This window comes from Pelodiscus sinensis, chromosome 20, assembly GCF_052426305.1.
Source record: "Pelodiscus sinensis isolate ZL-2025 chromosome 20, ASM5242630v1, whole genome shotgun sequence".
NCBI classification, from domain to species: domain Eukaryota; kingdom Metazoa; phylum Chordata; order Testudines; family Trionychidae; genus Pelodiscus; species Pelodiscus sinensis.
The window spans coordinates 18,867,886-18,890,896 of NC_143071.1; the positions used below are offsets into that span (position 1 = coordinate 18,867,886).

General features: G+C 49.8%; 2 protein-coding genes across 5 annotated transcripts in view; one reads left to right on the forward strand and one right to left on the reverse strand.

Moving 5' to 3' along the window:
* Positions 1–23,011, reverse strand: part of CASKIN2 (CASK interacting protein 2) — a 139,230-nt gene that overhangs the window by 103,327 nt on the left and 12,892 nt on the right. For both annotated transcript variants that reach the window (XM_075903680.2, XM_089771930.1), the window contains one exon: positions 6,098–6,164. The gene's annotated coding sequence lies outside the window, so the exon portion shown is untranslated. The remainder of the gene's footprint in view (positions 1–6,097; positions 6,165–23,011) is intronic.
* On the forward strand, positions 9,134–22,882 carry LOC102461607 (melanin-concentrating hormone receptor 1-like). 3 transcript variants are annotated; one of them, XM_089771931.1, is made up of 3 exons: positions 9,134–9,538; positions 10,088–18,289; positions 18,640–22,882. In XM_089771931.1, coding segments are annotated over exons 2-3 (1,050 nt in total). In that variant the 5' UTR covers positions 9,134–9,538; positions 10,088–18,288; the 3' UTR covers positions 19,689–22,882. The 3 variants fall into 3 exon arrangements, with proteins under 3 accessions (XP_089628057.1, XP_075759804.2, XP_075759803.2); XM_075903689.2 differs by having other exon boundaries at positions 18,221–18,289; XM_075903688.2 differs by lacking the exon at positions 10,088–18,289.

A 23,011-nucleotide genomic window follows, 5' to 3' on the forward strand; every position in this document is an offset into this window, starting at 1 on the left:
GTCACTTTCAATAGAGAGATCTGTCCCTCAGCGTCCCTGTGGGGAGAGCATGCCTGGAACTACCCTGAGCAGGCAGCATAACACCCGTAAGTGAGAAGCAGACAGGGCGGATGCTCTGGGAATACGTGGCAAAGGCAGTTAAGGTGAAAGTGCACATCTGGGGTTTCTTTAGCCAGCCACAGGGCCACCTTTACATAAGAAACAAGGCTGGAGAAAGGCCTTGGAGCAGTTTGCCAGCCCGAATTTCTTCCCTGGGCCCTACCACAGGGAATGTCCTCACTGCTCTGAATGTCCTCTCAGCACCTCTAGGCCTTGTTTACTCTGAGTGGGCCTGATCCTGCTCTTGGTGGTTGGGAGACCAGTTGTGCCTTGGATTTTAATGAAAGGCTCAAGAGGCCCAGCGACTCTTGGGCACTGCCTGCCACATACGTCAGGTTCCGGAAGCCGAGGCCCTGCATTCATTCAGGCCCTAACAGATTCCAGTGACCCCTCCGCCATGAGTCTGCTTAGCAAAAAGCTGCGATTGGTCCTAACCTAAGAAACGAGCTCTCCTAGCAACTGCAAAGGACCCTGCAGTCAGAGACTCTGTGCAGCAGCCTGAACTATCCCAGGAGTCGCTGCAGCTACTGGAGAATGGCGCGGAAATTCCAGGCAGCGGCTCTGGAACTCTAGAGGCCACATTAATGTTCCCCGGGTTTGAAATGTCATTTCACAAGTGTATGTCGCTGCTCAGCTCTTTGGGCCGTGAGGCTGCCAAGAGGAGAGGCTGAGAGCACAGACAGAGCCCCCAGTGACAGAAGGGAGGCGATGGAGCTATGGACAGGGACACAGTGACTGTAGGGACACGGTGGACCCATGCATGGGGAGCCCCCCGTAACTACAGGAGGCAATGGAAGCACAGAGAATGGGCCAGTTGTATTCACTATGATTCACTATGACCATGGGTGGCTGGTATGCTAGGCAGGGGAAAGCGTTGCCTTTCCCTGCCTACACTCCGCCCCCGAACACCTGCTGTAGGCGTTCTAGGGGCGGAGTTTTGATGCCCCAGAACACCCACCCTCCTTGTGCTCCAAGGCCAGGGAGGCTTGGGCAGCATGCGGCCCACCGTCACCCGCATTGGGGGCGTGGCCTGGGCAGAAGGGGCAGAGCTGGTGATGGGGCTTGCTCCCCCCAGTCCTACCTTCACCAGTCCTAATGTGTCTGACTCACACCCGCCTCAGTGCACCTCACAAAGTAGGAGCCAGAATGCTTCAGCTAGCACTCTCTGAGCTGCAGGGCAGTGGTAAATATGGCACTAGGAGTTGTGCCCCCCCCCAGGAAGCAGGTGAATGAGGGCAAACTCTTTGTCCCCCACTAGCGCCTGGTGGCCGGTACAGGGGACAGCACAGGGGACACTAGATTTAAGGACCCTCCTGACAGTGCCCAGGAAGAATTCCGCTTGCCTCTGTCCAGAGTATCTACAATGCCACCAGCCCCCTCCACTGCAGCCCTGCATCTTAGCCCGGATGAATTGCCCTCCGAGAGCCCAGTTTCACAGGGTTTTATTCCAGGGGGCTGGAGAGCACCCCACCTTATCAGGAGCCCTCTTGCTGAGTCCCATGTGCCCCGGAAGCTCCTCTGCCCGCCATGCAGGGGCTAATCTCTGTTTGTCCTGCATGCACACGGGCTAGATTAGTGCCTGACATGAGCTCCATCCACCACCCTGGAGCAAAGTAGATTAACTCACGGTGCACCTGCCTCATGTGACCTTGTTCTCCAGGCCTGCTGATTAATGGAGCAGCTGCTTTTCTCTGCCAAGCTCAGGAAACATGCATTGCTGGGCTGGCTTGAGACAAAGAGAAATCTGGGTACCAGACACAGAGACTGGGCGTGGTCAGACACGTCAGCCTGGATGAGTGAGTTCTGCCATCTGGACCTTCTCACATGCACCTGTTCCACAAGTCCCTGTCTCCCACCCTAGCATCTGTCATGCTCTGGCCTCCTCCCATTCTACCCTCTGTGCATTCATCCCACTGCACCTTTCTCCTCTTCTCCCCATTCCCTTCACTCATGTTCCTGTTACCTGCCCCTTTCTCCCCCTCCCCCTTCTCAGGCATTGTCTCCTTCCCTTACTTAATGATCTTTGAATGAGACACTGAATGAGCTCCCAGTCACTAACCTTTTCCTGGCGTGTGCGAGAGCTACTGAGCAATGCCTGTGGCTCTGGGAAATGCAGAGAGTTCTGGCCAGACAGGGAGGCGGTGCCCATCAGAGCACTCTTCCAGGGACAGGATGGATCGCCAGTGAGAAGCTGCTGCTCATTCTCTAGGACAGGGGGTCTCGTGACAATTTTTTGATGGCCTTGGAGATCAGCCACCTACTCTTGATGGTGGAAGCGCTGACACTTTCCCCTAAAATACTTAATTAACTTAAAAAAATATGCACCTCTATTAGCGCAGACTTGCTAGCTAGCTGGGAAGCTGTGAAAAGGGGTATTAATAAGCACGAGCCTCCTGCTGCCTGCACTGGGGTGGGTAACTGACGCAGCAAGCCCAGAGGTCCCTCAGCTATGACCTGCCAAGTCTAAAGGGGCCAGAACAACTTTAGCACTGGAAGGAATGTGGGAGGTGAGAGCCAAGGTGACGGGCAGGAGGGGGAGGGGATATTGAGTCCCATTGCCCTATGGCTAGAGCCCAAAGCCCCACAGCTGGAGCCTGACACTTTGGAAATGTGGGTCAGGGATTCACTGGCTGGCAGTTCCTGCAAACACCAAGGCACACGCAGGAGCAATTGGCAGGGGAGGGATCCTTACTTTGTCCCCTCTCTAGTCACTGCCAAGAGGTTAAAAAAGGGGGATAGAGAATAAGACCGAGGATATCTTACTGCCTCCATATAAATCCATGGTCTGTCCACATCTTGAATCCTGCATGCAGATGTGGTTGCTTCATCTCAAGAAAAGTATCTTAGCGTTGGAAAAAGTTCAGAAAAGGGCAACAAAAATGATTTGGGGTTTGGAACGGCTGCCATATGAAGAAAGATTTAAAAGACTGGGACTTTTCATCTTAGAAAAGAGGAGGCCAAGGGGGGTATGATGGAGGTCTATAAAATCATGACAAACATGGAGAAAAGGAATAAGGAAAAGTTATTTACTTGTTCTCATAGCACAAGAACTTGGGTCAACTCATGAAATGAATAGGTAGCAGGATTAAAACAAACAAAAGGAAGTATTTCTTCACACAGCACACAGTCAACCTGTGGAACTCCTTGCCAGAGGATGTTGTGAAGGCCAGGACTTTAACAGGGTTCAAAAAAGAGCTAGATAAATTCATGGAGGATAGGCCCATCAATGGTTATTAGTGAGGACGGGTAGGAATGGTGTCCCTAGCCTCTGTTTGTCAGAGGCTGGGAATGGTTGACAGGACTGGGATCACTTGATGATTCTCTGTTCTGTTCATTCCCTCTGGGGCACCTGTTGGAACATAGGATACTGGGCTAAATGGGCCTTTGATCTGACCAAGTATGGCAATTCTTATGTTCACTAATGGCTGTATTTGAGAAACGATGCTCGAGAGCCATATAGTGTGGGGCACAAGTTGCTTCATACTTACAGGGAGCTCTGGCAGGGGCAGGCCGTGAGGCTAGGCAAACTAGGCAGTTGCCTAGGGTGCCGCTGGCCCGGGCGCCCCGTGATGACATCATGGCCATTGATGGCCGTGCAGGCGGGGGCGCCGATCGTGCCTTCTGCCTGAGGCGCCAGCTGCCGCAGCCGGCCTCAAGCCACTCCTGAGCTCTGGGGTGATAATTTGTCCCCCCGTTGCAGTTTTGGCTGGGGCACATTGCATTTTGCCTCCTTCTTAGCTCCCCCCATGTTGGAAATGAGCTATTTTCCCCATGGGCCTGAACATGGGTGTTGGATCAGCCCCCAACTGACGAGGGCCCCCCCCCCAGTTTTGCTTGAATCATCCCTGAGTGTGCATGAAGTGGACCCTTCAGACTAATGATGCAGGCTGGAAGAGCTCCAGCTTCGCTGCCTTCATTAAAACATCTCGCTTTCAGCTTCTTCCAACCTGGCTTTTGCAGAGATTGCTTGTTTGGGATTTTTTTAAGTGGAAATTATTTCTCTGCATGACCGAGACACACACACACAAGGAAGGATGGGAAGGGGTTCCTGGGAGATGAAAGAGCGGGGCTGTGGAGAGGGCTCTTGCTTTGTTATACCCCTAGCTTGGCTTAGAAAGTCTTTTCAGAGGCTGGGTTTAATTGGCTAAATTTTTCCTTGCTACTGAGCTGCTCTTCATAAAGGAAAGTGCGGCTCTGGAGTCTGGGCACGAGTCTCTGGTCTGCTAAGGACTCTGCATGCCATGTCAGTGGTGCAAAGTGGCATTCAATGGGTAGAGATGGTCCCTTGTGTGGAGGAACTACTGCCTACTGCTGGAAAGCAGACGGGAACAACTCTGCTAGTCGCTCCCTGCCCCGCAGCATAAAAGCAGGGATGAGCAGTTATAGAGAAAGAGCAGCTCTCAGCTCCCATGAAAACTTGGACACCGAAAGGGTAGGATTTGAATGTCAGGCCGCTGGGAATGCAGACAGTCCCCCATAGGATGCCTGAGGACAGAGCTTGGATCAAGACAGAAGCCCCCAAATAGCCAGGTATTGATCGCAGCAGTGTTGAATGTTAGTCACTTCACTTCCAAGCTAAATATACCACCACATGGCATCGTTATGTCAAGGCAATAGTTATAGGAAATACAGAGGCTAAGTGTACCCTGGTAACCTTAACCTGTCCAAATTACATTCATGGGCCCTTAATCTTTCGGTCTTACTGGTATGACACCACACATGCCCTGATCTCAGAACACCTCTGACACAGCCCATCCCTGTCTTTATGCTGGGAGTGGCTAGCATAGTTGCTTCTGCCTGCTTCCATCAAAGTCCTTCCCCCTTTCCCTGGTTTGGCCCATGATAAGTGAGAAGGGAAACATGCCTATCTAGTACTGTGGACCAATTGTGATAATGATGGCAGTGGGCTGGGGTGATAAATGTAATATATAATGGGCCCATTTCTGCCTTTAGATCTGCACCCACCTCTCTATGTGATGTCGACGGGCATTGCTCAGCTGTGCCATGGGGGTTCCTTACGCCTGTGACTCACTGGTGTCAGTCAGGAGCGCATCCCCTGGAGGTGGTAGTAGACCTTTGGTGTGGTGAGTGAAGAGAGACTCAGGCCTTCTGCATACAGTTGAAGAGGAGTTTGCTATTCCACCCCAAACTTTTGCTTGGCTGGAGTTTGCAGCATTCAGAACTGCAGTTGCCTCCTCGTTGTCTGTTCTGATAAATGGGAAGTAACAAGTACCCTGAGGCAGAACCTGCCTCCCTCAGGGCTCGCTGCTGCTGCTGCTACCGGATCCTGGTACAACCTTTGAATATCTTATCATAACAGCAGAATGGGTCTGTTTGCTGAGTGCATTTCTATATCCCTCTCCTTAACAAGATATTTACAGCCATGGCAGCCTGGTGCAGGGAGGCCTCTCCAGCTACTTCTCCTTCCCTGTTATTCTTGGCTGCTCTTTTGTCTTTGAGATTCTTGACCCTTGCACAAGGAAAAGAAAGCTGCAGACACCACTTGCCTTGGCCTTTGGTTGGCTGTAATCAGCCCGAGGAGGCAGGGCATAAAGATCAAAGCCTCAAATTAGCAGTTTTAGATGAGAATAAGCAATGGGGCCAACCAGACTGTCTTAATCTTTCCTTTCAATAGCAAGAAAGTGGCAGTGAGAGAAGAGGTGATTTTCTGGGTTCAGATCAATGTCCCGTTTGCATTAATTATCTAGACATTCAGCTAGATAACAGGAAGTTTTAAGTGACTAATTAGCCAGCATCCATGCTTATAAAGGGATAGGGTTATTTTATTGCGAAGCTGAGGAAAAACTTAATTCCCTCTGAAAAGTTCATTAGGAATGCACAAAACCACATGATGCGGGGGAGAGGGTCTTGTAGCAAAGGGCAGACCTGGAGTTGGGAACACTGGGTTTGCACCTGGCCTCTGCCACAGTTTCACTGCATGGCTCTACGCAAGTTACTTACCTTTTCAGTGTCTCATCTGTCAAGTGAAAATGCTTACCTACTTCCCAAGGGTGAGAGTGGCTAGATGGGTTGTGCAGGGCTTTGAGATTCTTGGCTAGAAGAGGCTGTAAAATGCAAAATATGAGCTATTACTCAGGGATTTCAAAATGTCCCCAGCTCAAATAGGATGAAAGTCAACCCTGTGCTGAGGGCCAATAGACTAGAAAAGCCTGATTTTGACAAGCAAGAGAGTGCATAACCCTTGTTCTGGTTTTCTATATATTTTACTTATAGTGCTCATTTTATAAGTGTAAAGGAAAATGATTGTGATTATTACTTATACCATCAAACCTAGTCCTGCAAACCTTGACTCACACATGCCTAGTGATACCAGTGGGGTAATTATATTCATGAGGATTTTCAGGGATAGGCCCCTAACTAGTCTATAGAGTGCCAGTCAGAGTGGTATCTAAGTACTAATACATATTTACAAGGTAAGAACAAATTTAAAAATTCATTTGCAAAACTGGCTGGAGAAATTGTAATAATTATTTTGCAACAGTCATGCCAGCATCTCCTCCTGGGCCTGAGGCAGTTTTGCTTACACTGCATAGTGGGACCTATTACAGACACAGGAAATGCAACTCCTCACTGATATGCAAGGTCCTTTCAGCTTTAAACTGTTGTTAAACCCACCAGATTTGTTTCCCAATAAAAGATTTTGCCTTTTAATGATTGTGGAAATCTCCACTGTTCTTAGACATTCATGGGTCTTTCCTCTATTTCCTGTGCCTTAACCTACTTCATTAGATTGGCAAGATGGCAGCCCCCTGTTAGGTTGTTAATTACTCTCACTCTTTTAATGTAAGGCACATTTTCACTGTGGTTTCATGACTCAATGTTCATTGTTATGAGAGAGAGAGAGTTTAACTCTTAGACTATATTTTCAGTTTCTACAACTGATTTCAATGGGAGTTTTGCCTGCAGGACTGGGATTTGGGTAAATCAGCACAATGCCCCTAGAAAGTGGCTGTCTCACAATGGACAGGCAGGTGGTAGCTGATTACAGCTATTGCTTCTACTGATGGGCTCTGAATTGTGCATGCAGCTAGTCTATGTTAACACATCTGATTGTTTTGTTATCCCATCTTGTCTTCCCCATTGGTTCAATCCACCTGCTATGGCTTGTCTTTTAGACTATAAACCCCATTTGGGCAAAGATTGTCATTTACTGCATATTTGTACAGAGTTTAGCACAGTCGGGTCCCAATGGTGGTGAAGCTGCAAGAGAAATGGTAAACAATACAACTTGGAATAATACCATACAAGGATGAGGTTGATGATAAAGCAAATTCAAAGCACAGCACCTCAGGTCACAAGCTATCATGCCTCAGGGACTCTGTTTGATGGGTGACCAGTAATGTTAGAGGCGTAAGTGCCCAAATAATGCTTTGCTTTGGAAGCCTGCTAAATCTTGTATGTCAAACTTCACTTTGTAGAAAAACTGGTGTCTGTTCAGAAAGCCGCTTCTTCCCTTGAGAAAGCTAAGTTAGACCTTAAAACTGGGCCTAGAAAAAGCTGTTTAAAGAAACATATCTACCTTCTGAAAAATGTCACTTTTGCATAAATTTAACCGATTCCACACATTCTCATATCACATTCCCACTGCTGGGAAGCATCCTGGGTCAAATTCTTATTCTCCACTCACTCACTCACACCAGAGAGACTACAGTGGAGAATTTGCCATTTCCTGCCTCCAGAGTCTTTCAGAGTGCACAACATGTTGGTAATGCATGCGTCACAGCTCCCTTTTAGTGGTTAATCCAATAGAGGATAACAACCTACTGCTGCTGCGGTGATATACTCCTTTAGCTTAAGGGATTGGTGAGGTCCAAGCTGTGATGCAAGGGTCAAACCTTGCTGAAATGACAATCCATCTATGAGTTAGGACAAATGCCTACCCAGGGACTGATTTTAAGAGATGCTGAGTTTTTGCAGCTCTCACTGACTTCAAGTAAAGTCCCTTACACAGCACTTTTGAAAACAACCACTCAGCTGATCCACAATGGTACCAATGGAAAGAGTGGACATGCTAAAACTGAAGCCTACAAAAATAATTCCACATTCAGGAATCAAATCAATAAATAATTCACTAATACATGTTGAATTGATGACAAGGAGTATCTCAAATGTGTAATGAAACACACAGCCTGAGTCAGAGGGAGCTGGGGGGATCAGGAGATGAAAGGGCTGTTTGCACACCTTTCGGTGGGTAATTTGTTCTGGTGTCTTGACAGCTCAAAGCAGGGCTCTTTGAAATCTGTTACTGGCACTTGCTGTGACTCACTGATGGAAGGACTTGGTGTGTACGTGCTAGAGAAATCTATATCGCCTGCCCATTGCCTGCGGGGAGAGCAGAACAATCTAAAAGACAAAAACTGAGCCCATCAAACTCTCGGTGGTGTCCAGAAAATGACTCATTTACAACCAAGGGAGTAGGGCTAAGCTGAGCCTCAAGACACATGGGGCTCACCGCTCTAGTGACGTGGGCCGCTGCCTGAGCCGAGCTGCGGAACAGTCTGTGCAGGGTTGCCGATCAAGGAAGCGGAAAGCCGGGGTGACACCATGTGCTAATGTAGGGTTTCTCCGCTGGGGATCCTGACCCACGGGGAGGCTCATCAGGAACCCTTGGCAGGCGCTGCTGGCCACTCTGCCCGTCTCCAGCGGGTAACGGGGCAGGGGGGCCCAGCTAGGGGAGGGAACCAGCCTGTGTGTGGAAGGCGGGAGCATTTGGAGCCAGGCCCTAGCTGGGGGTCAGTCCTGGGGGAGAGTGGAGGGAAAGGAAATACACAAGGGGAGTGCAGGAGACACCCTCATAGGGGAGCTGGTTCCTTCCCCCCCGCATGCACCCCCGCCTGCTCCAAAGCCCAGAGCGGTTTGCGGGGGAGGAGGGGGGTAAGGAGCCAGGTTGACCAGGTGCCCCCCCAGCACCCCGCAGCGCCCCGCCCTAGAAGGAAGCGGCTGGCTCGCTGTTGCCTGGGCAGGACTCCCTCCACCCCCGCTCCGCCCCCGGCTGCCGGCGGCGCCGCTAGCCAGGCAGCGCCCCCTGCGTGGGGGCCGAAGTCAGCTGCTCGTTGATGTCAGTGCCGCTGCGCCCAGAGGAGGGGGCGGGCGAGCAGCCCCGGACTGGGCATCCTGCGCGCTGCGGCGGCGGCGGCGCGTGCGGGGCTGGTCCGCTAGGGGCTGCAGCTCGGCTGCCCGCTGGCGAGAGCAGCCGCCAGACCTGGGCTGCGGCTCCAGCCAGGGAGCTTGCTCTGTCCGCCGTCCCCCGGGGGGGCCTGCCCGCAGGGAGATGCCGGGGAGCGAGCAGGAGTCCCGGCGAGGCGAGGAATCCGGCTGAGGTTCGCCGCGTGGTTCCCTTCCTAGATGGCCCCGGAAAACTCTTCCCAGCCCCTGTGCGCCAGGAACTGCTCCGCCTGGGCTGCCCGGAACGGCTCCGGTAAGTGCGGCCGGGTCCGGCGGGCTGAGAGCAGCGGCTGGGGGAGCCCAGCGCCCGCCCCATCTTTTCGGTGGGCTATAACGCCCGGCGCTGCCGGGGCTCAGCAGAACTTGGCTTCGCCGGACCCGGCTCGCGAGCAGCTGCGGGGGGGGGGGGGGGGATATTTCTGCCCGCGGGGAGCAGAGCTGAGCGCCCCTCCAACCCCCTTGCCCGCCCGCCCGGGCCCCCGCCCCGGGGAGCCACGCGGCCAGGGGGAGCGATTGTTACATTTCAGGACCAGCGGGCCGAACAGCTCCTGCGCAGCCCGCGCCGCTCCACTGGGGGCCGCTCTCCGGACCCCGCCGGGGCTTGGTGCAGGGCGCGGGAGGAGGTCGGGAGAAGTTGGATGCTGCGGCTGCAAAGTTCCCAGCAAAGATCCTTTTCGTAGTGCCAGGGGCTGCATCCCGCGGGATGGCTCTGCCCGCCGGGAACCCTCCGGACTCAGCGCGGTTTTGTCTTCTAACAATCGGGACTCCCCTGTTGAAACCCTCCACTGCTCTCGGAGCACAGGGCAGGAGTAACCCCTGGCGGGAGGTTGCAGTCTTGGCTTGCAGCGCCTTGCACAGTGGAGGATAAAGGCCACCTCGCTCTGACATCGGGGAACGAGGCGCAGAGAAGACAAGCCGTTTGGCTGGAATCACTCAACCCCTCTGGTGATGCTGAGAGCGAAGCCCGTGTTCTCAGACCTTTGCTCTATCCGCCGGGCCGTGCTCCCCCTTCTAGTCATACCCAATACGGCTTATCCTGAGAAGGCGAATAGGCTTGGTGCTCATCAGAGAACACTGCTGAGGCTCCATGGACTGAGGGAACTACAGGGCTCTACCGCAGCTGAGGCTCTGACCCTGACAGTAAGAGCAAGGTTCTTCCAGGGGAAGTGCAACAACGTGTCAAGGGAGGTGCACGTCGTGTGGGTGATTTTAAAGAGCTCAGTCAGCACTAAGGAGCCGGGGCTCCTACAGAAAGACCATGCACGACTTGTAGGTGGGAATAAAGGGGAGCCGGAGCCCCCTTCCTAGGGCTGAAAGCCAGGGCTCTCTTCCCACACGCTCCCATCCTTCAGTGGGAGGCAGCCCAGGGTTGGCTCTCCTCCCCGCTCCTTCCCAATCCCTCACCTGGAGGTGGCAGGGCTCCAGCTGTCAGCCACAGGATGGCAGCAGCAGCAGAGCAAAAGTTGGGGCAGCAAAGGGGCACAAAGTCTGTGTGAAAAGTGATATTGACAAACAAAGGACAGGACAGTTTAATACCTATTTGGACACTTTTGTTACAAGTACAAAATCGCCTTAGAGATAAAGCTCTACAGGCCAGGTCCTGTGACCCTCACTCAGACAAAACTTCCACTAATGTGAATGAGTGTTTTAGATCACAGGAGGAAATGTAGAGCCATCAACAGGGACAGTGGCACCAAATTGTAATCAATCCTGTTGCTACATAAGAAAGAAGTTGTCATAATTCTGTAGTGCATGGCCACTTGTACTTTCACTGGAGTCATGGAAATAGAACACAGGTCCTCCTGCACTAAAACTCACTACCTGCTTACTAAAGAATAATGTACATGGTAGCAGGACAAGGTCTAATTCACACAGCTGAGTTGTTCTGATTTGATTTAGTGGAGGGCATTACTGCACATCTCCACTAAGTTCATTGCAACACTTGGGGCTGTTCTGCACTGTGGCAGAAGATTGATCTAAGTCAGTGTTTCTCAGATGGTGTTCTGCAGAACCTTGGGGTTCCACAAAGTGAAAATAAGGGTTCTGCAAGAAAATTCCATTACAATAATATTTTATGATTAAAAAAATAATATTTAAGCATTTATGAATTTTATTATAAACAATTTTCATTTGTGTTGATCTCATGACCTTGTTTAGCATTTGTTTATTATTATCCTTACTTATTTGTGGTCTACTTTTTCAGCTCCACACATAAGACTGTTATTAGGGATTCTGCAAAATTCTTTCAAGTTTAAAAGGGTTCTGTGGCCAAATCATATTGGGAAACATTTATCTCACTTATGCAACTTCAGCTACCTGAATAGCATAGCTGAAGTCGACATACTTAGATCTACTTACAGCAGTGTCTTCACTGCAGTTGACTTGCCCCTCAACTCCCCTTTGTGCTTCAGGTGGAGGTGGAGTACAGGAGATGATGGGAGAGCAAGCGGAGGTTGACTTATCCTGTTTCTGTCTCTAGTAGACATGATAAATTGACCCTCCCTGGATCAGCCGCTGCCCCATTGATCTGGCCCATAGTGAAGACATGCCTTTCCTAATATGGCCTTAAACACATTTCACTGACTCTTTTTGTGTGTCATTGGCTAAATTTTTCCCTTCATTCAACTGTCCTGCAATACAAACTGCACAAGTTGTCTGTATAGTCAGCATGGGATTTTTCAAACCAACCTGACAGCCTTCTTTGACAGGGTAACAAGACTTGTAGATGGGGGAAGCAGTAGATGTGGTATATCTAGACCAGTGGTCTCCAAACTTTTTACACCCAAGATCACTTTTTAAATGACAGAACAAGCCAAGATCTACCGCCCTGCCCCTTCCTTGAAGCCCCACCCCTTTCTTGAAGCCCCACCCTCTCTATTCTCCTCCTCTCCATCACTTGCTATCCCCAACCCTTATACTGCTGTTTTTTTCCCCAATTCTTCTGTAGGAAGAGGTTTTTCCAACATTTGGCCTGTCTAGACTGGACCAAGTGTCAGAAAAATCCCTTCTTTTGGAAGCCCCCTTATTCCTTGTGGAAAGAGGAATATAGGGGTGACCAAAAGATCATGTTTGCTCTTCCACTAAAAGAAGCGGAAGAACAAACGCATCCCTGGATGCAGAAGAGTTTTCCTGGGATATCTCTGGAATCCTGAAAAACTTCTGCAGTCTAGCTGTACCCTTGCTGGGTTGAGACAGGATGTGTAGGCTCTGGGGTGGGAATGAGGGATCTGGGTGTGGGAAGGGGTGAGAGGTGCAAGCTCTAGGAGGAAATCTGGATGCAGGAGGAGGTGGATAAGGGGACACTGACTCGGGGAGGCTGGGCAGTGTTGGGGTCAGATGTAGGGTCAGGGTACTAAACAAGCCACAGACTTCTGGATGTCAGGGTTCAGGAATTTGGGTTGGGGTATGTGAGGGGCTCAGGGCAGGTGGTTCCAGTGTATGATAGGTCCAGATCTAGGGTCTGGGGGGAAGGAAGATGCAAGAGTGTTATGATGCTGTGGCCAGATTGGGGCTTGGCCCCAACTGGGGGATTGTTGGCCAGGCTTCATTTTTAAATAAAATACAATGTCAAACACAAAGGCTGTGTCTACACTGGCCGCCTATTACAAAATAGGAATGCTAATGTAGCACTTGGGAAAAGGCAAATCCGTGGGGGATTTAAATATCCCGCGTGGCATTTGCATTTTCATGGCCGCCGCTTTTTTCCGGCTTGGAGATAAGCTGGAGAAAAGTGTCCAGACTGGCGCAATCCTCTGGAATAAAGCCCTATTCTGGAGGATCTCTTATTCCTACTTGCAAGTAGCATGCCTATTCCGTAATAGGGGCCAATGTAGACGTAGCCAAACAGTCTCCTGCACCCAGCTCCTCCCAGGATACCACCCCAGAGAGAAGCCGGCACGTGCCTCCTCTGGGCCCGACTTCCCCCTTCCACGGCGCAGGGTAACCCCCACGTGTGCCTGCCCTGGGGCTGACTCACCCCCCCGTGGCACAGTGAAGCTGCCGTGCTCCTCCTCTGAGGACAACGCCCCGTCCTGCAGCGCGCCCAGCACTCCACAGACCTGTGGGAGGGGAGCAGACAGAGCACTTCCAGACCCCCCGGAAGTGGTGCGAAGCTGCAGGATTTCCATCCACCCTGCTGGAAGCCAGCACTACCTCCATTGTCGCTGGAGGTAGGTAGTGGGGCTTCTCAGGGGTGGGAGGGAAAATGGGGGTGGGGGGCCCGAACACCTTGCAATTGACTGGTCGAGGCCTCGCAATCGACTAATCAATCGCGATTGACCGGTTGGTGACCACGGATCTAGACTTTAGTAAGGCTTTTGATACAATCTTGCATGACTTTCTCATTAACAAACTAGGGAAATTCAACCTAGATAGAGATACTATAAGGTGGATGAATAATTGTTCACAGAGAGTAGTTATCAATGGTTCATGGCCATGCTGGAAGGGCATAATGAGTGGGGTTCTGCAGGGATCAGTTCTGGGTCTATTTCTGTTCAATATTGGCATAGAATACACATTTAGGCTGTGTCTAGACTGGCAAGTTTTTCCGCAAGATCATCTGATTTTGCAGAAAAACTCGCCAGCTGTCTACACTGGCCACTTGAATTTCCGGAATTTTGCGGAAAAGCATTCTGCCAATCTAGACGCGATTTTTCCGAAAATGCTTTTAATGGAAAACTTTTCCATTAAAAGCATTTTCGGAAAATCATGCCAGTGTAGACGTAGCCTTAGAGTTTGCAAACGATACGAGGCTGTGCGGGGGTGCAAGTGCTTTGGAGGATAGAGTTATAATTCAAAATAATCTGGACAAACTGGAGAAATAATCTGAGGTAAATAGGAAGAAATTCAACAAGCACAAATGCAAAGTACCCCACTTAAGAAGGAACAATCAGTTGCACACACCAAATTGAGAAATAACTACCTAGGAAGGAGTACCACTGAAAGGGATCCAGGGGTCATAGTGGACCACAAACTAAATATGTCAACAGTGTAAGACTGTTGTAAAAAAAGCAAACATCATTCTATGGTGCATTAACAGGAGTGTTATAAGTAAGAAACAAGAAATAATTTTTCCACTCTACTCCATGCTGATTAAGCTTCAACTAGAATATTGTGTCCTTAATTGGGTACCACATTTCAGGAAAGATTTGGACAAATTGGAGACAGTCCAGAGATGATCAACAAAAATGATTTGTCTAGAATACATGACCTTTGAGGGAAGGTTGAAAGAATTGGGTTTCTTTAGTCTGGAAAAGAGAAGACTGAAAGCAGACATGATAACAGCTTTCAGGTACCTAAAAGGTTGTTACAAAAGGAACAGAGAGAAAAATTATTCTCCTTAGCTTCTGATGATTGGATAAGAAGCAATGGGCTTAAATTGCAGCAAGGGAGGTTTAGTTGAAAAAAACTTCCTGTCAGGGTGATTAAGCACTGGAATAAATTGCCCACGGAGCCTCATTGGAGATTTTAAAGAGCAGGTTAGATGAACACCTGCTAGGGATGGTCTAGATCAGTGTTTCTCAACCTTTTTATTTTATAAAGTACCCATTTAAAAAAAATTATAAGTACCCCCAGTCTAACCCAAGGCCCACCCCTCCCCCAGAGCCAGGCAGCCCCACGCACTTCTCCCTCCATGCACTGGGGCGCACGCGCAGAGTAGCTGTAAACTCCAGGCACGCGGCTCTGAAAGACAGTCAAACGTTCCCTTGAAGGCAGTTGCCACTGCCCCTTTCCCAAATCCTGTACATTTTGGGTATGTCTAGACTACATGGCTCCATCGACGGAGCCATGTACACTAGTTTACCTGGCATAGGCAAAGAAGCAGGGATTTAAATAATCCTCACTTCATTAAAATAAACATGGCCGCCGTACTGTGCCGACGATCAGCTGATCCGGCACAGCGCGGTAGTCTAGATGTGGATCAGTCGGCTGGGGAAGCCTTTGCTGACTGATCCCTTATGCCTCATGAAACGAGGCTTACAGGATCGGTCAGCCATGTAGTCTAGACATACCCTTTTTGTGGTTTAAAAAAGCCAGCCAGATGGCAATTTAACATGAGAAACGAGGACATGTCTGGGAAAACCCGGATGTATGGTAACCCTACCTTTGAAGTGCCCACTCCCGCCACTCGGTCCTGCCTCGGTGGCTTGTCTGCAGGGAGCAAGTGGCTCACCAGCACTGGGCTCGCCAGTGGGGCTGTGCGCTCCCACCCCAGCCTGGCGCCCCCCTAGCATGGTCCCTGGGGCCCCTGCCCCCCTCCTCATCCCTCATTACGCTACTGGCCAAACCCTCCCCCGCAACTTTGAACTTTGGGTCTCACTGGCACTGCCACTGCTGCAGCCACGTGCTTTTCCCACCAGGCACTGGGGCACGAGCGCAGAGTGGCTGTTAACATCTGGGTGCATGGCTCCGAACATTCAATTTGACAGGCATGTACTGCTGCCCCCTCCCTGATCCCCTGGGCAAAATCCTGGACATTTTTTGCCAAATTTCACTTGTGTTGATGTACATCCCAGACTTCTCTCGCGTACCCCTAAGGGTACACATACACTGGTTGAGAAACACTGGTCTAAGCCACTGGCGGACTGCCAGATAGGTTGTTTACCTTGCATCTGCTGGTACAGTCTCTGGTAGATCCCATTGGCCATGGTTCATTTTTCCCAGCCAATGGTGGCTTGCCAGGGGTTTACCCTTGCAAACTGGGTGCCCACCACTGTTTTAGATTGTGCTTGGTCCTTCCATAAGTGTAAAGGACTTGACTTGATGACCTCTTAAAATTCCTTTCAGTCCTGTGATTCTATACATACAGTCCTCCATCCCAGCACGGGCTGCTTTTTAGCTGTGCTTTAAATATAAAGTTTGCAAAGCTCTTCGGGATCTTTCAGGATGATAGGAGCTAGATAAATATTTTTTTTATGTGAGGCTGTTGTGCTGATACAAACTTTGCTATCAGCTTATTTGTGCTTGTACCAAACATTACAAAACCACCACGAGCACTTTCAAAGCCTCAGTGGTACACCAGCAAAGTACACTATATTAAAACTCCCAGCCAATTAAATAATGTTTTAATAACACAATCCTGTTTCTGTAAGAGGGGGGTAGGGGTGAGGGGGCACCCTCATACTAGCTCCTACATAGCAGCTTGGGGGGAAAGTCTTATTCATCCAGTCTCCCACCTCCAGACCCTGGGAAAGAGGGAGGCCAGTTTGTGGATGCTCCAGAGATGTGTAGGCTTGATCATGTGGGAGCAACAACAGATCTCAATTGGGTTCCAATGGCAGACTGTTAGTTAAAGAACAGCCATAGAGCACAGGGTTTTACTTGGGGATTAATGACCAACCGGGAGGAACTGATATACTTCAAGCACAGCCATGACAGGGGCTATTAAGCTCAGTGGGTTGTTAATCCCCTAGAAACAGCCTGTGCCAAAATTATTTCTATTATGAGCTGAACATTGTAGGTAGGGGTATATGTGCTTGCAGGGAAATCTTACAGGCGTGTGGATTTTTTTTCTTATGGATAATATATTTTCAGTTGATTTGGACAGAGTGTTCCTAAAACATCAGCCAGACAAAGCCTCACTATTCATTTCAATTTCTAACCCAAAGCAGATGAAGCAGCAGGGGGCTGTCTTTGCTGGAGATACAAATATGAATCCTTTGCAAACCAGTCTGCTTTACCTGTGACAATGCTCTTCCTGTCAGTGACTGATTGGTTGCTTTCTGTCAACTGTGCAGATGCTCGAGATAGGATGCCTATGTCTAGAGACTCAAAATGTTCCTATCTGGCTTTGTTTATGATTAATTCTGAGGCTTCCCATTGTCAAGAGCAGAGCAGCACCAAGGACTCGTCACTTCTCTGCTCCCTAGAACACAAACGTGACACGACCGATGTGGAAAAGTCTGTTTTGCTAGTCTTGGCTCTGAGCCTTCTCTCTGATCCCCCACCCCTGGTGTAAATGTGGAGTTATTTCACTGACTTCTGTCAAGTGAATCCAGATTTACTCTGCTGCAACAGACAACAGTTTGAACTTAAGTTTTAACTGGCCATCAAGTGGGTATCTACTGTTCAGAGGAAGCGAATACTTGATGAAAAATCTCATGACATATTTGCTAGTTTTTATTTCTCCGGGTTCTATTGTACATGTCCCCCACTTTCTCCATATGCTAGATCTCTGCAGGAACAAGTTGTTAAGGAGACAGAAGAAGAGAATAATTGAAAAGTGTTCCCAATTAAAATCAGTTGGAATAATCTGCAATTCAATGAGAGCCAGTCCCAGGGAGGGCTTGGGGGTGCTAGAACTGCAGTGCATGTCATTTCTTCAGGCACACAAATAATTTACACAATGACTTCCCATGGAAACAATATACCCCATAGGAGAGAAATAATGAAATGAAATGCGATTTGCCTCAGCTGGAGACTTTTCTCTTTGCACATGTGGTACATGGCGCTTCCTGACAAGACAGTGAGCTCAGCAAACACTAACTCCGATTTGGGATGTCACGCGGAGAAATCGGGTTTTCATTGTCATTCGGCCTTTAACCTACAGAGACTAGAGTCTAAATCCGATCTATGTAATAAGTGAACATGAATTTGGTTATCTGGGCCTAATGCTAGTGAATGCTTTTCAAAGGTGCCAAGCAGCTACTGCTCCCCTTGACTTCAGCTAGGTTCTCAGCATTGCCGTAAATCAGGTGCCTAAATATGGACTTGGGCCTAATTTTAGGCACCCACTTTTGAAAACCTTGGCCTTCGTATTTAGGAGAAACTTTAAAGGCCTCTTGCTTGAGGTAGGTCAGAACAAAGGGCTTGTCTTCACTACACAGTGGATCCGGATGTACACTGCAGTGATCAATCCACTGGTGGTCGATTTATCGCTTTCTGCTTAGACACGATAAATTGATCTCTGAGCACTCTCCTGTTGGTACTCTGCCAGGATGAGAAGAGTAGCTGGAGTCAAAGGGAGAGCAGCCCTCACTGACCCCACTGCATGGAAGACACCACAGTAAGTACATCGACTTCAGCTACACTATTAGCTCAATGGGGGGATGGTTAGTGTGTAGACAAGCCCAGAGGTACATTGCCATAGCTTTCCCAAGTCATCACTGAGGTAGGTTATGGGGATGCTTACATGGCAAAGTGGATGCAAATGAGAAGGTAAGCTGGTGTGCCACGTGCATTGGGCAGGGCAGGAAAAGATTTGCATTACCCCTAATTTAGTGTCCTCATGGACAATTTTGGAATTTCTTAAACCCATCTCTGGGCTGAGGTTGGACCCAGCTGTGCAGGGGTATTGACACAGTAGGGTCTGAAGCCCAGGCTGTCCGGACTCATGGTTCTGGTTTGTTTTGGCAGTGGCAGAAAAGGCAGTCCCCTACACCAATGTGATCATGCCTAGTCTGTTCGGCATCATCTGCTTCCTGGGCACCGTCGGGAATCTCATCGTCATCTATACCATCGTCAAGAAGAAGAAGCTGAGGTGCAAGCAGACCGTGCCCGACATCTTCATTTTCAACCTCTCCATTGTGGACCTCCTCTTCCTGCTGGGCATGCCTTTCCTCATCCACCAACTCCTGGGTAATGGCGGCTGGTATTTCGGGGCTCCTTTGTGCACCATCATCACCGCCTTGGACACTAACAGCCAGATCACCAGCACCAACATCCTGACTGTGATGACCCTCGACCGTTATCTGGCAACCGTCTACCCTCTGAAATCCACCTCTGTCCGGACGCCATGCGTAGCGGCCTTAGTCATCTGTTTGGTGTGGCTCCTTTCCTTCCTGATCATCATTCCCGTGTGGATGTACGCAGGCCTGATGCCTCTGGAGGATGGGACTGTCCGCTGTGCTCTCTTGCTTCCCAATCCCGAGACTGATGTCTACTGGTTCACGCTCTACCAGTTCATGCTGGCCTTTGCAGTGCCACTGATTGTCATCTGTGTTGTTTATTTTAAGATCCTCCAGCACATGGCTACCACCGTGGTCCCTCTACCCCAGAGGAGCCTCCAGGTACGGACCAAGAAAGTCACCCGCATGGCAGTCGCCATCTGCTCTGCCTTTTTCATTTGCTGGGCGCCCTTCTACATCCTCCAGCTGGTGCATCTCGGCATTGACACGCCTTCTGTTGCCTTCTTCTATGCCTATAACTTTGCCATTAGCTTGGGCTATGCCAACAGCTGCCTCAACCCCTTCCTCTACATCGCCCTGAGTGAGACCTTCAAGCGCCAGTTCATGGTGGCCATCCGTCCTGCCAAGGAGCAATTCCGCAACAGTAGTTCCATCCACAACAACAGTGCAACCGAAGCCAGTGTGTGCCTAAAGCTGGCACCAGAATCCACTCAGCAGACTCAGTTTCTGGAGGACTTTTCCCCACACACGCTGCCTGTGACGGTTGCTGTTCACTAGGAACTCAACAGTCACTCCCAAGGATGGTGTTGGGAGGTCTTTTCTGGGGATGACACAAAGTACGGAGGGCTGTGGAGAAGAAGGGGCTTCTGACAACTCTTAGTGAAGTGCATGGACTACAGGCTCCCACTTTGGAGACTCGCAGTGGAGTCCCCTCTCACTGCAGGGCTCTGCATTCAATCTGCCCCTGCTCCAAGAGCTTCAGTATAACTGCTTCCTTGGCCCCCTGAGGAGCCACCTGGGATCTCCTTTTTATTTCACACAAAGCACCGGGATCCTCTTGGAGAAGAAAGGGGGAGAGAGGTATTTTGTTGGCACTGACGAGCAAAGGCCAGACCAGCTGTTAGCAAGAGGATCCCAACTGGGTCCTTGCTGTTTGACCATAGTTTCTGGGAAATAAACCGATCTGGACCCTCTTGCTCTAAGACTTGAACCTCATTAAAAAAGGGAGTGGTTAGAAAACTGATCTAACTGAGGCCTATGCTTAAATCCCAGAAGCAAAAAGACAAGGAAATGCTCAGCAAAGCAGCCTTCAAAGTGCCTGAGGAACAAGCTCAAAAGCATTAGCGAGGGAACTCCTGCAGTCAGTTGCCTTGCCAAGAGCCTCTGGACTTCGTGGTGAAGTCCTAACGTGCCTGCGGTGAGCTATGCTGCTTGGCCAGCCTATGAATATTCAGAAACTGGATGCTGGGGCCTTGACAAGACGTCTCTCTATATTTGCAAGCAAAATCAGGCCCTCTGGCAGAGAGCGGCTGTACCGATTGTACTGCTTCAAGGCATTTCACACAGCTGAGCAAAGCTGCTGCTCCTTACACCTGATCTGTAGATAGTCGTCCAGTTGAGCCTGCTTCCTTCATGCTGCTCCTTCAGACTCCTTCTGTGCCCGTCAATCTGCATGTTCATTAGGGACCGTCACAGGCGGCTTTTTAAAGATTCCTCCAAACAAGCCAGCGTGCACAAAGGCAGATGTGTAGAGAAAGAGAAGGTGAGACAGTCATGCTGAGAAAATGCAGCTGCTTAAGGGACTTCCAGAGGATAATGATGATACTACCAATTAAAACCAAAATGTCTGTACATTCTGTGAGGTACTTTCACCTATTAGAGGGGTTTAACAGGAGGCATGGATCAGCAAAGTGCTGGGGATTACACTGTCAGGAAAGTCTTAAGATGCTTGTTAAACAAGGGACTATTGTGGATGTGTTTGTTGTAGAAGAAACATTACGACCAGAGTGTTTCTCACACACACACACACACCATGCTTAGGTTTTGAACCTAGGGCCTCCTGCTCCCAGAGCAAGACTCATAGCCCCTAGTGCAACAAGCATAGATTCTCATATTCACATACTCATCCATGCAACTACACACAGCCAGTCACACACAACCACAAACATTCTTCAGAAACCATGCATACATTTGTAGGCACGTGTGTGTACAGAAGTACACAAAACACATTCACCTATAGCCACATGCACCAGTACACATACAGGCAACCCCACATAGACACACAGTTATTTCTCTAACTACATGCACTAGTATAAGCACACACAGATCCCATGACCGTACTGTAATCTCCCAATATTGTCCTCTGCCCTTGGAGGATAAATCTAGGTAGCTAGGCAATCAACTGTAACATACTCTTTCCTCTTCTGATCTTTGTCCCCAGAAGAGATCTTTGTCTTGACAGCATGGAATTCAATTCACCTGTGTAGATGCTAAAGGGAACTTTTGTTGTGGTTACTCACAATGTACCCTCTATTTTTTTCCATCCATGTGCAGAATAAATTTTAAGTACACCCATGCATGTGCAGATGTGCACCACCAATAGAAACATATGCTGCTGGCTGTGGGTGCTTTGAAAGAGCCAGGCATTTCCCATATGGCTCTGAGCATCTGAATCTCTCCTGGGCGGCCAGCCAAGTGCTAAGCTTACAGGGAACACTGGTTACTTGTCCTTTTTGGACAATAACTTCCCTGAAGAGGCAGGAGCAAGAGCTAAGGAACAGGGTTTGGGGTTTGCTAAGGAGTCTTGTTCCTCTCATGAAGGGTGAACAGATCCGGCACGACCCTCCATTTGGGTCAGGAAATGGGAAGGAGGAAGGGTGGTGAGAGGGGGTAGCCAATGAAGATTGGTTCCAATTCATTCTGGTAAATGGAATTGATTGAGCGAGGAGAGTTCTGGGAAGGGGTGAACATGGAGACCAAACTACCCCAAATCCCCAAAGCAGCTGCTCATCTTCCCTTCAGTCCGGGCCAGTGCCCCACGCCCTGCTAGGCGAGCAGGTCTCCTTACGGCTCCTTTCTTCCCACACCAGGCGCAAAACAAAACGTCCCTCACTCCCCTGGTCAGTCGGGGCTGGGCCTGTGGTGGAGGCCGCAAGTTCAGCGTCCGAGGCAGGAGTGTGTGATGTCACTGGGTAGCATCTCCTGGGTATTAGAGCCTGGATGGGTTCCAAACTGCAATGGGCCCCAGGTGGCTCCGGCTCCACTCTGGTTGCTGGAGAAGGGAGAACAGGGTTAGGTCAGGGACTAGTTCCCTGTCCCCTCTGGATCTGCGGCCAGAGAGGGAGCTGAATCTGCCCCGCTGATTATGGAACTTGCAGGGGATGCAAGGTCCCACCTGGAGAGCCTGAATCACAGACAGGAGAGGTGGAGAAGACCTGTTAGAGGCTGCTAGTACAGCACTCTGAGGCAAAAGCAGGGTTTCCTATGGCCTGTACTTAAGGGCTGGCTGTGATCATTGAGAATTTCTGAATGAGGCTCCTTGGATGGAATCGTACCAGCTGCAAGATGCAGGAACTGTGGTGGGTGTAAAGCGGGGGGACGGGGACGCTCCACAGACAGATGGAAAACCAAATCAAGGTAAGGGAGGGGATTCCTTGAATTGTTGGGTGAATCAGAGGTGTTGGTCCTTGAAGGCTGGCAGAATCTCTACTGCAAGAGTCGGGCATTTCCGTACGGCTCTGAGCAGACAGCACAGACCTCTCCAGGGATTAAGGCCCAGAGAGTTTAAATTGAGAGGATTTCCCCAAAGTGCCCTGCATACGCTACAAACCTGTGTGGCTATCTGTCTGCAAAGCGTGAGCTGGATGTATCTGCGGGGCTGAAGGCCTCCTGCGTGTTTCGTGCCGCCGGTATTTGGCTCTCAGAGAGTGTCATGTTGTTATCTCGTGTACAATAAAGATGTTTGTGCTTGAGATGGTTGGCTCCAGGCCCGTACTAGTCTGAGCCCACACTACGGGCCCAATACCGTTGAACACTTGGTATTTCTCACCGTAGGCTGGCCAATGAGTCAAAACTGTCAGAGGCTCTGTGAGCATGTGCAA

Bases quoted from the DNA above. Each gene is read 5' to 3' on its own strand.
- LOC102461607 (XM_075903688.2), top strand. From the start codon at position 9,466: ATGGCCCCGGAAAACTCTTCCCAGCCCCTGTGCGCCAGGAACTGCTCC. The intron at 9,539-18,639 runs GTAAGTGCGGCC...TTGTTTTGGCAG, and splicing joins GGCTGCCCGGAACGGCTCCG to TGGCAGAAAAGGCAGTCCCC.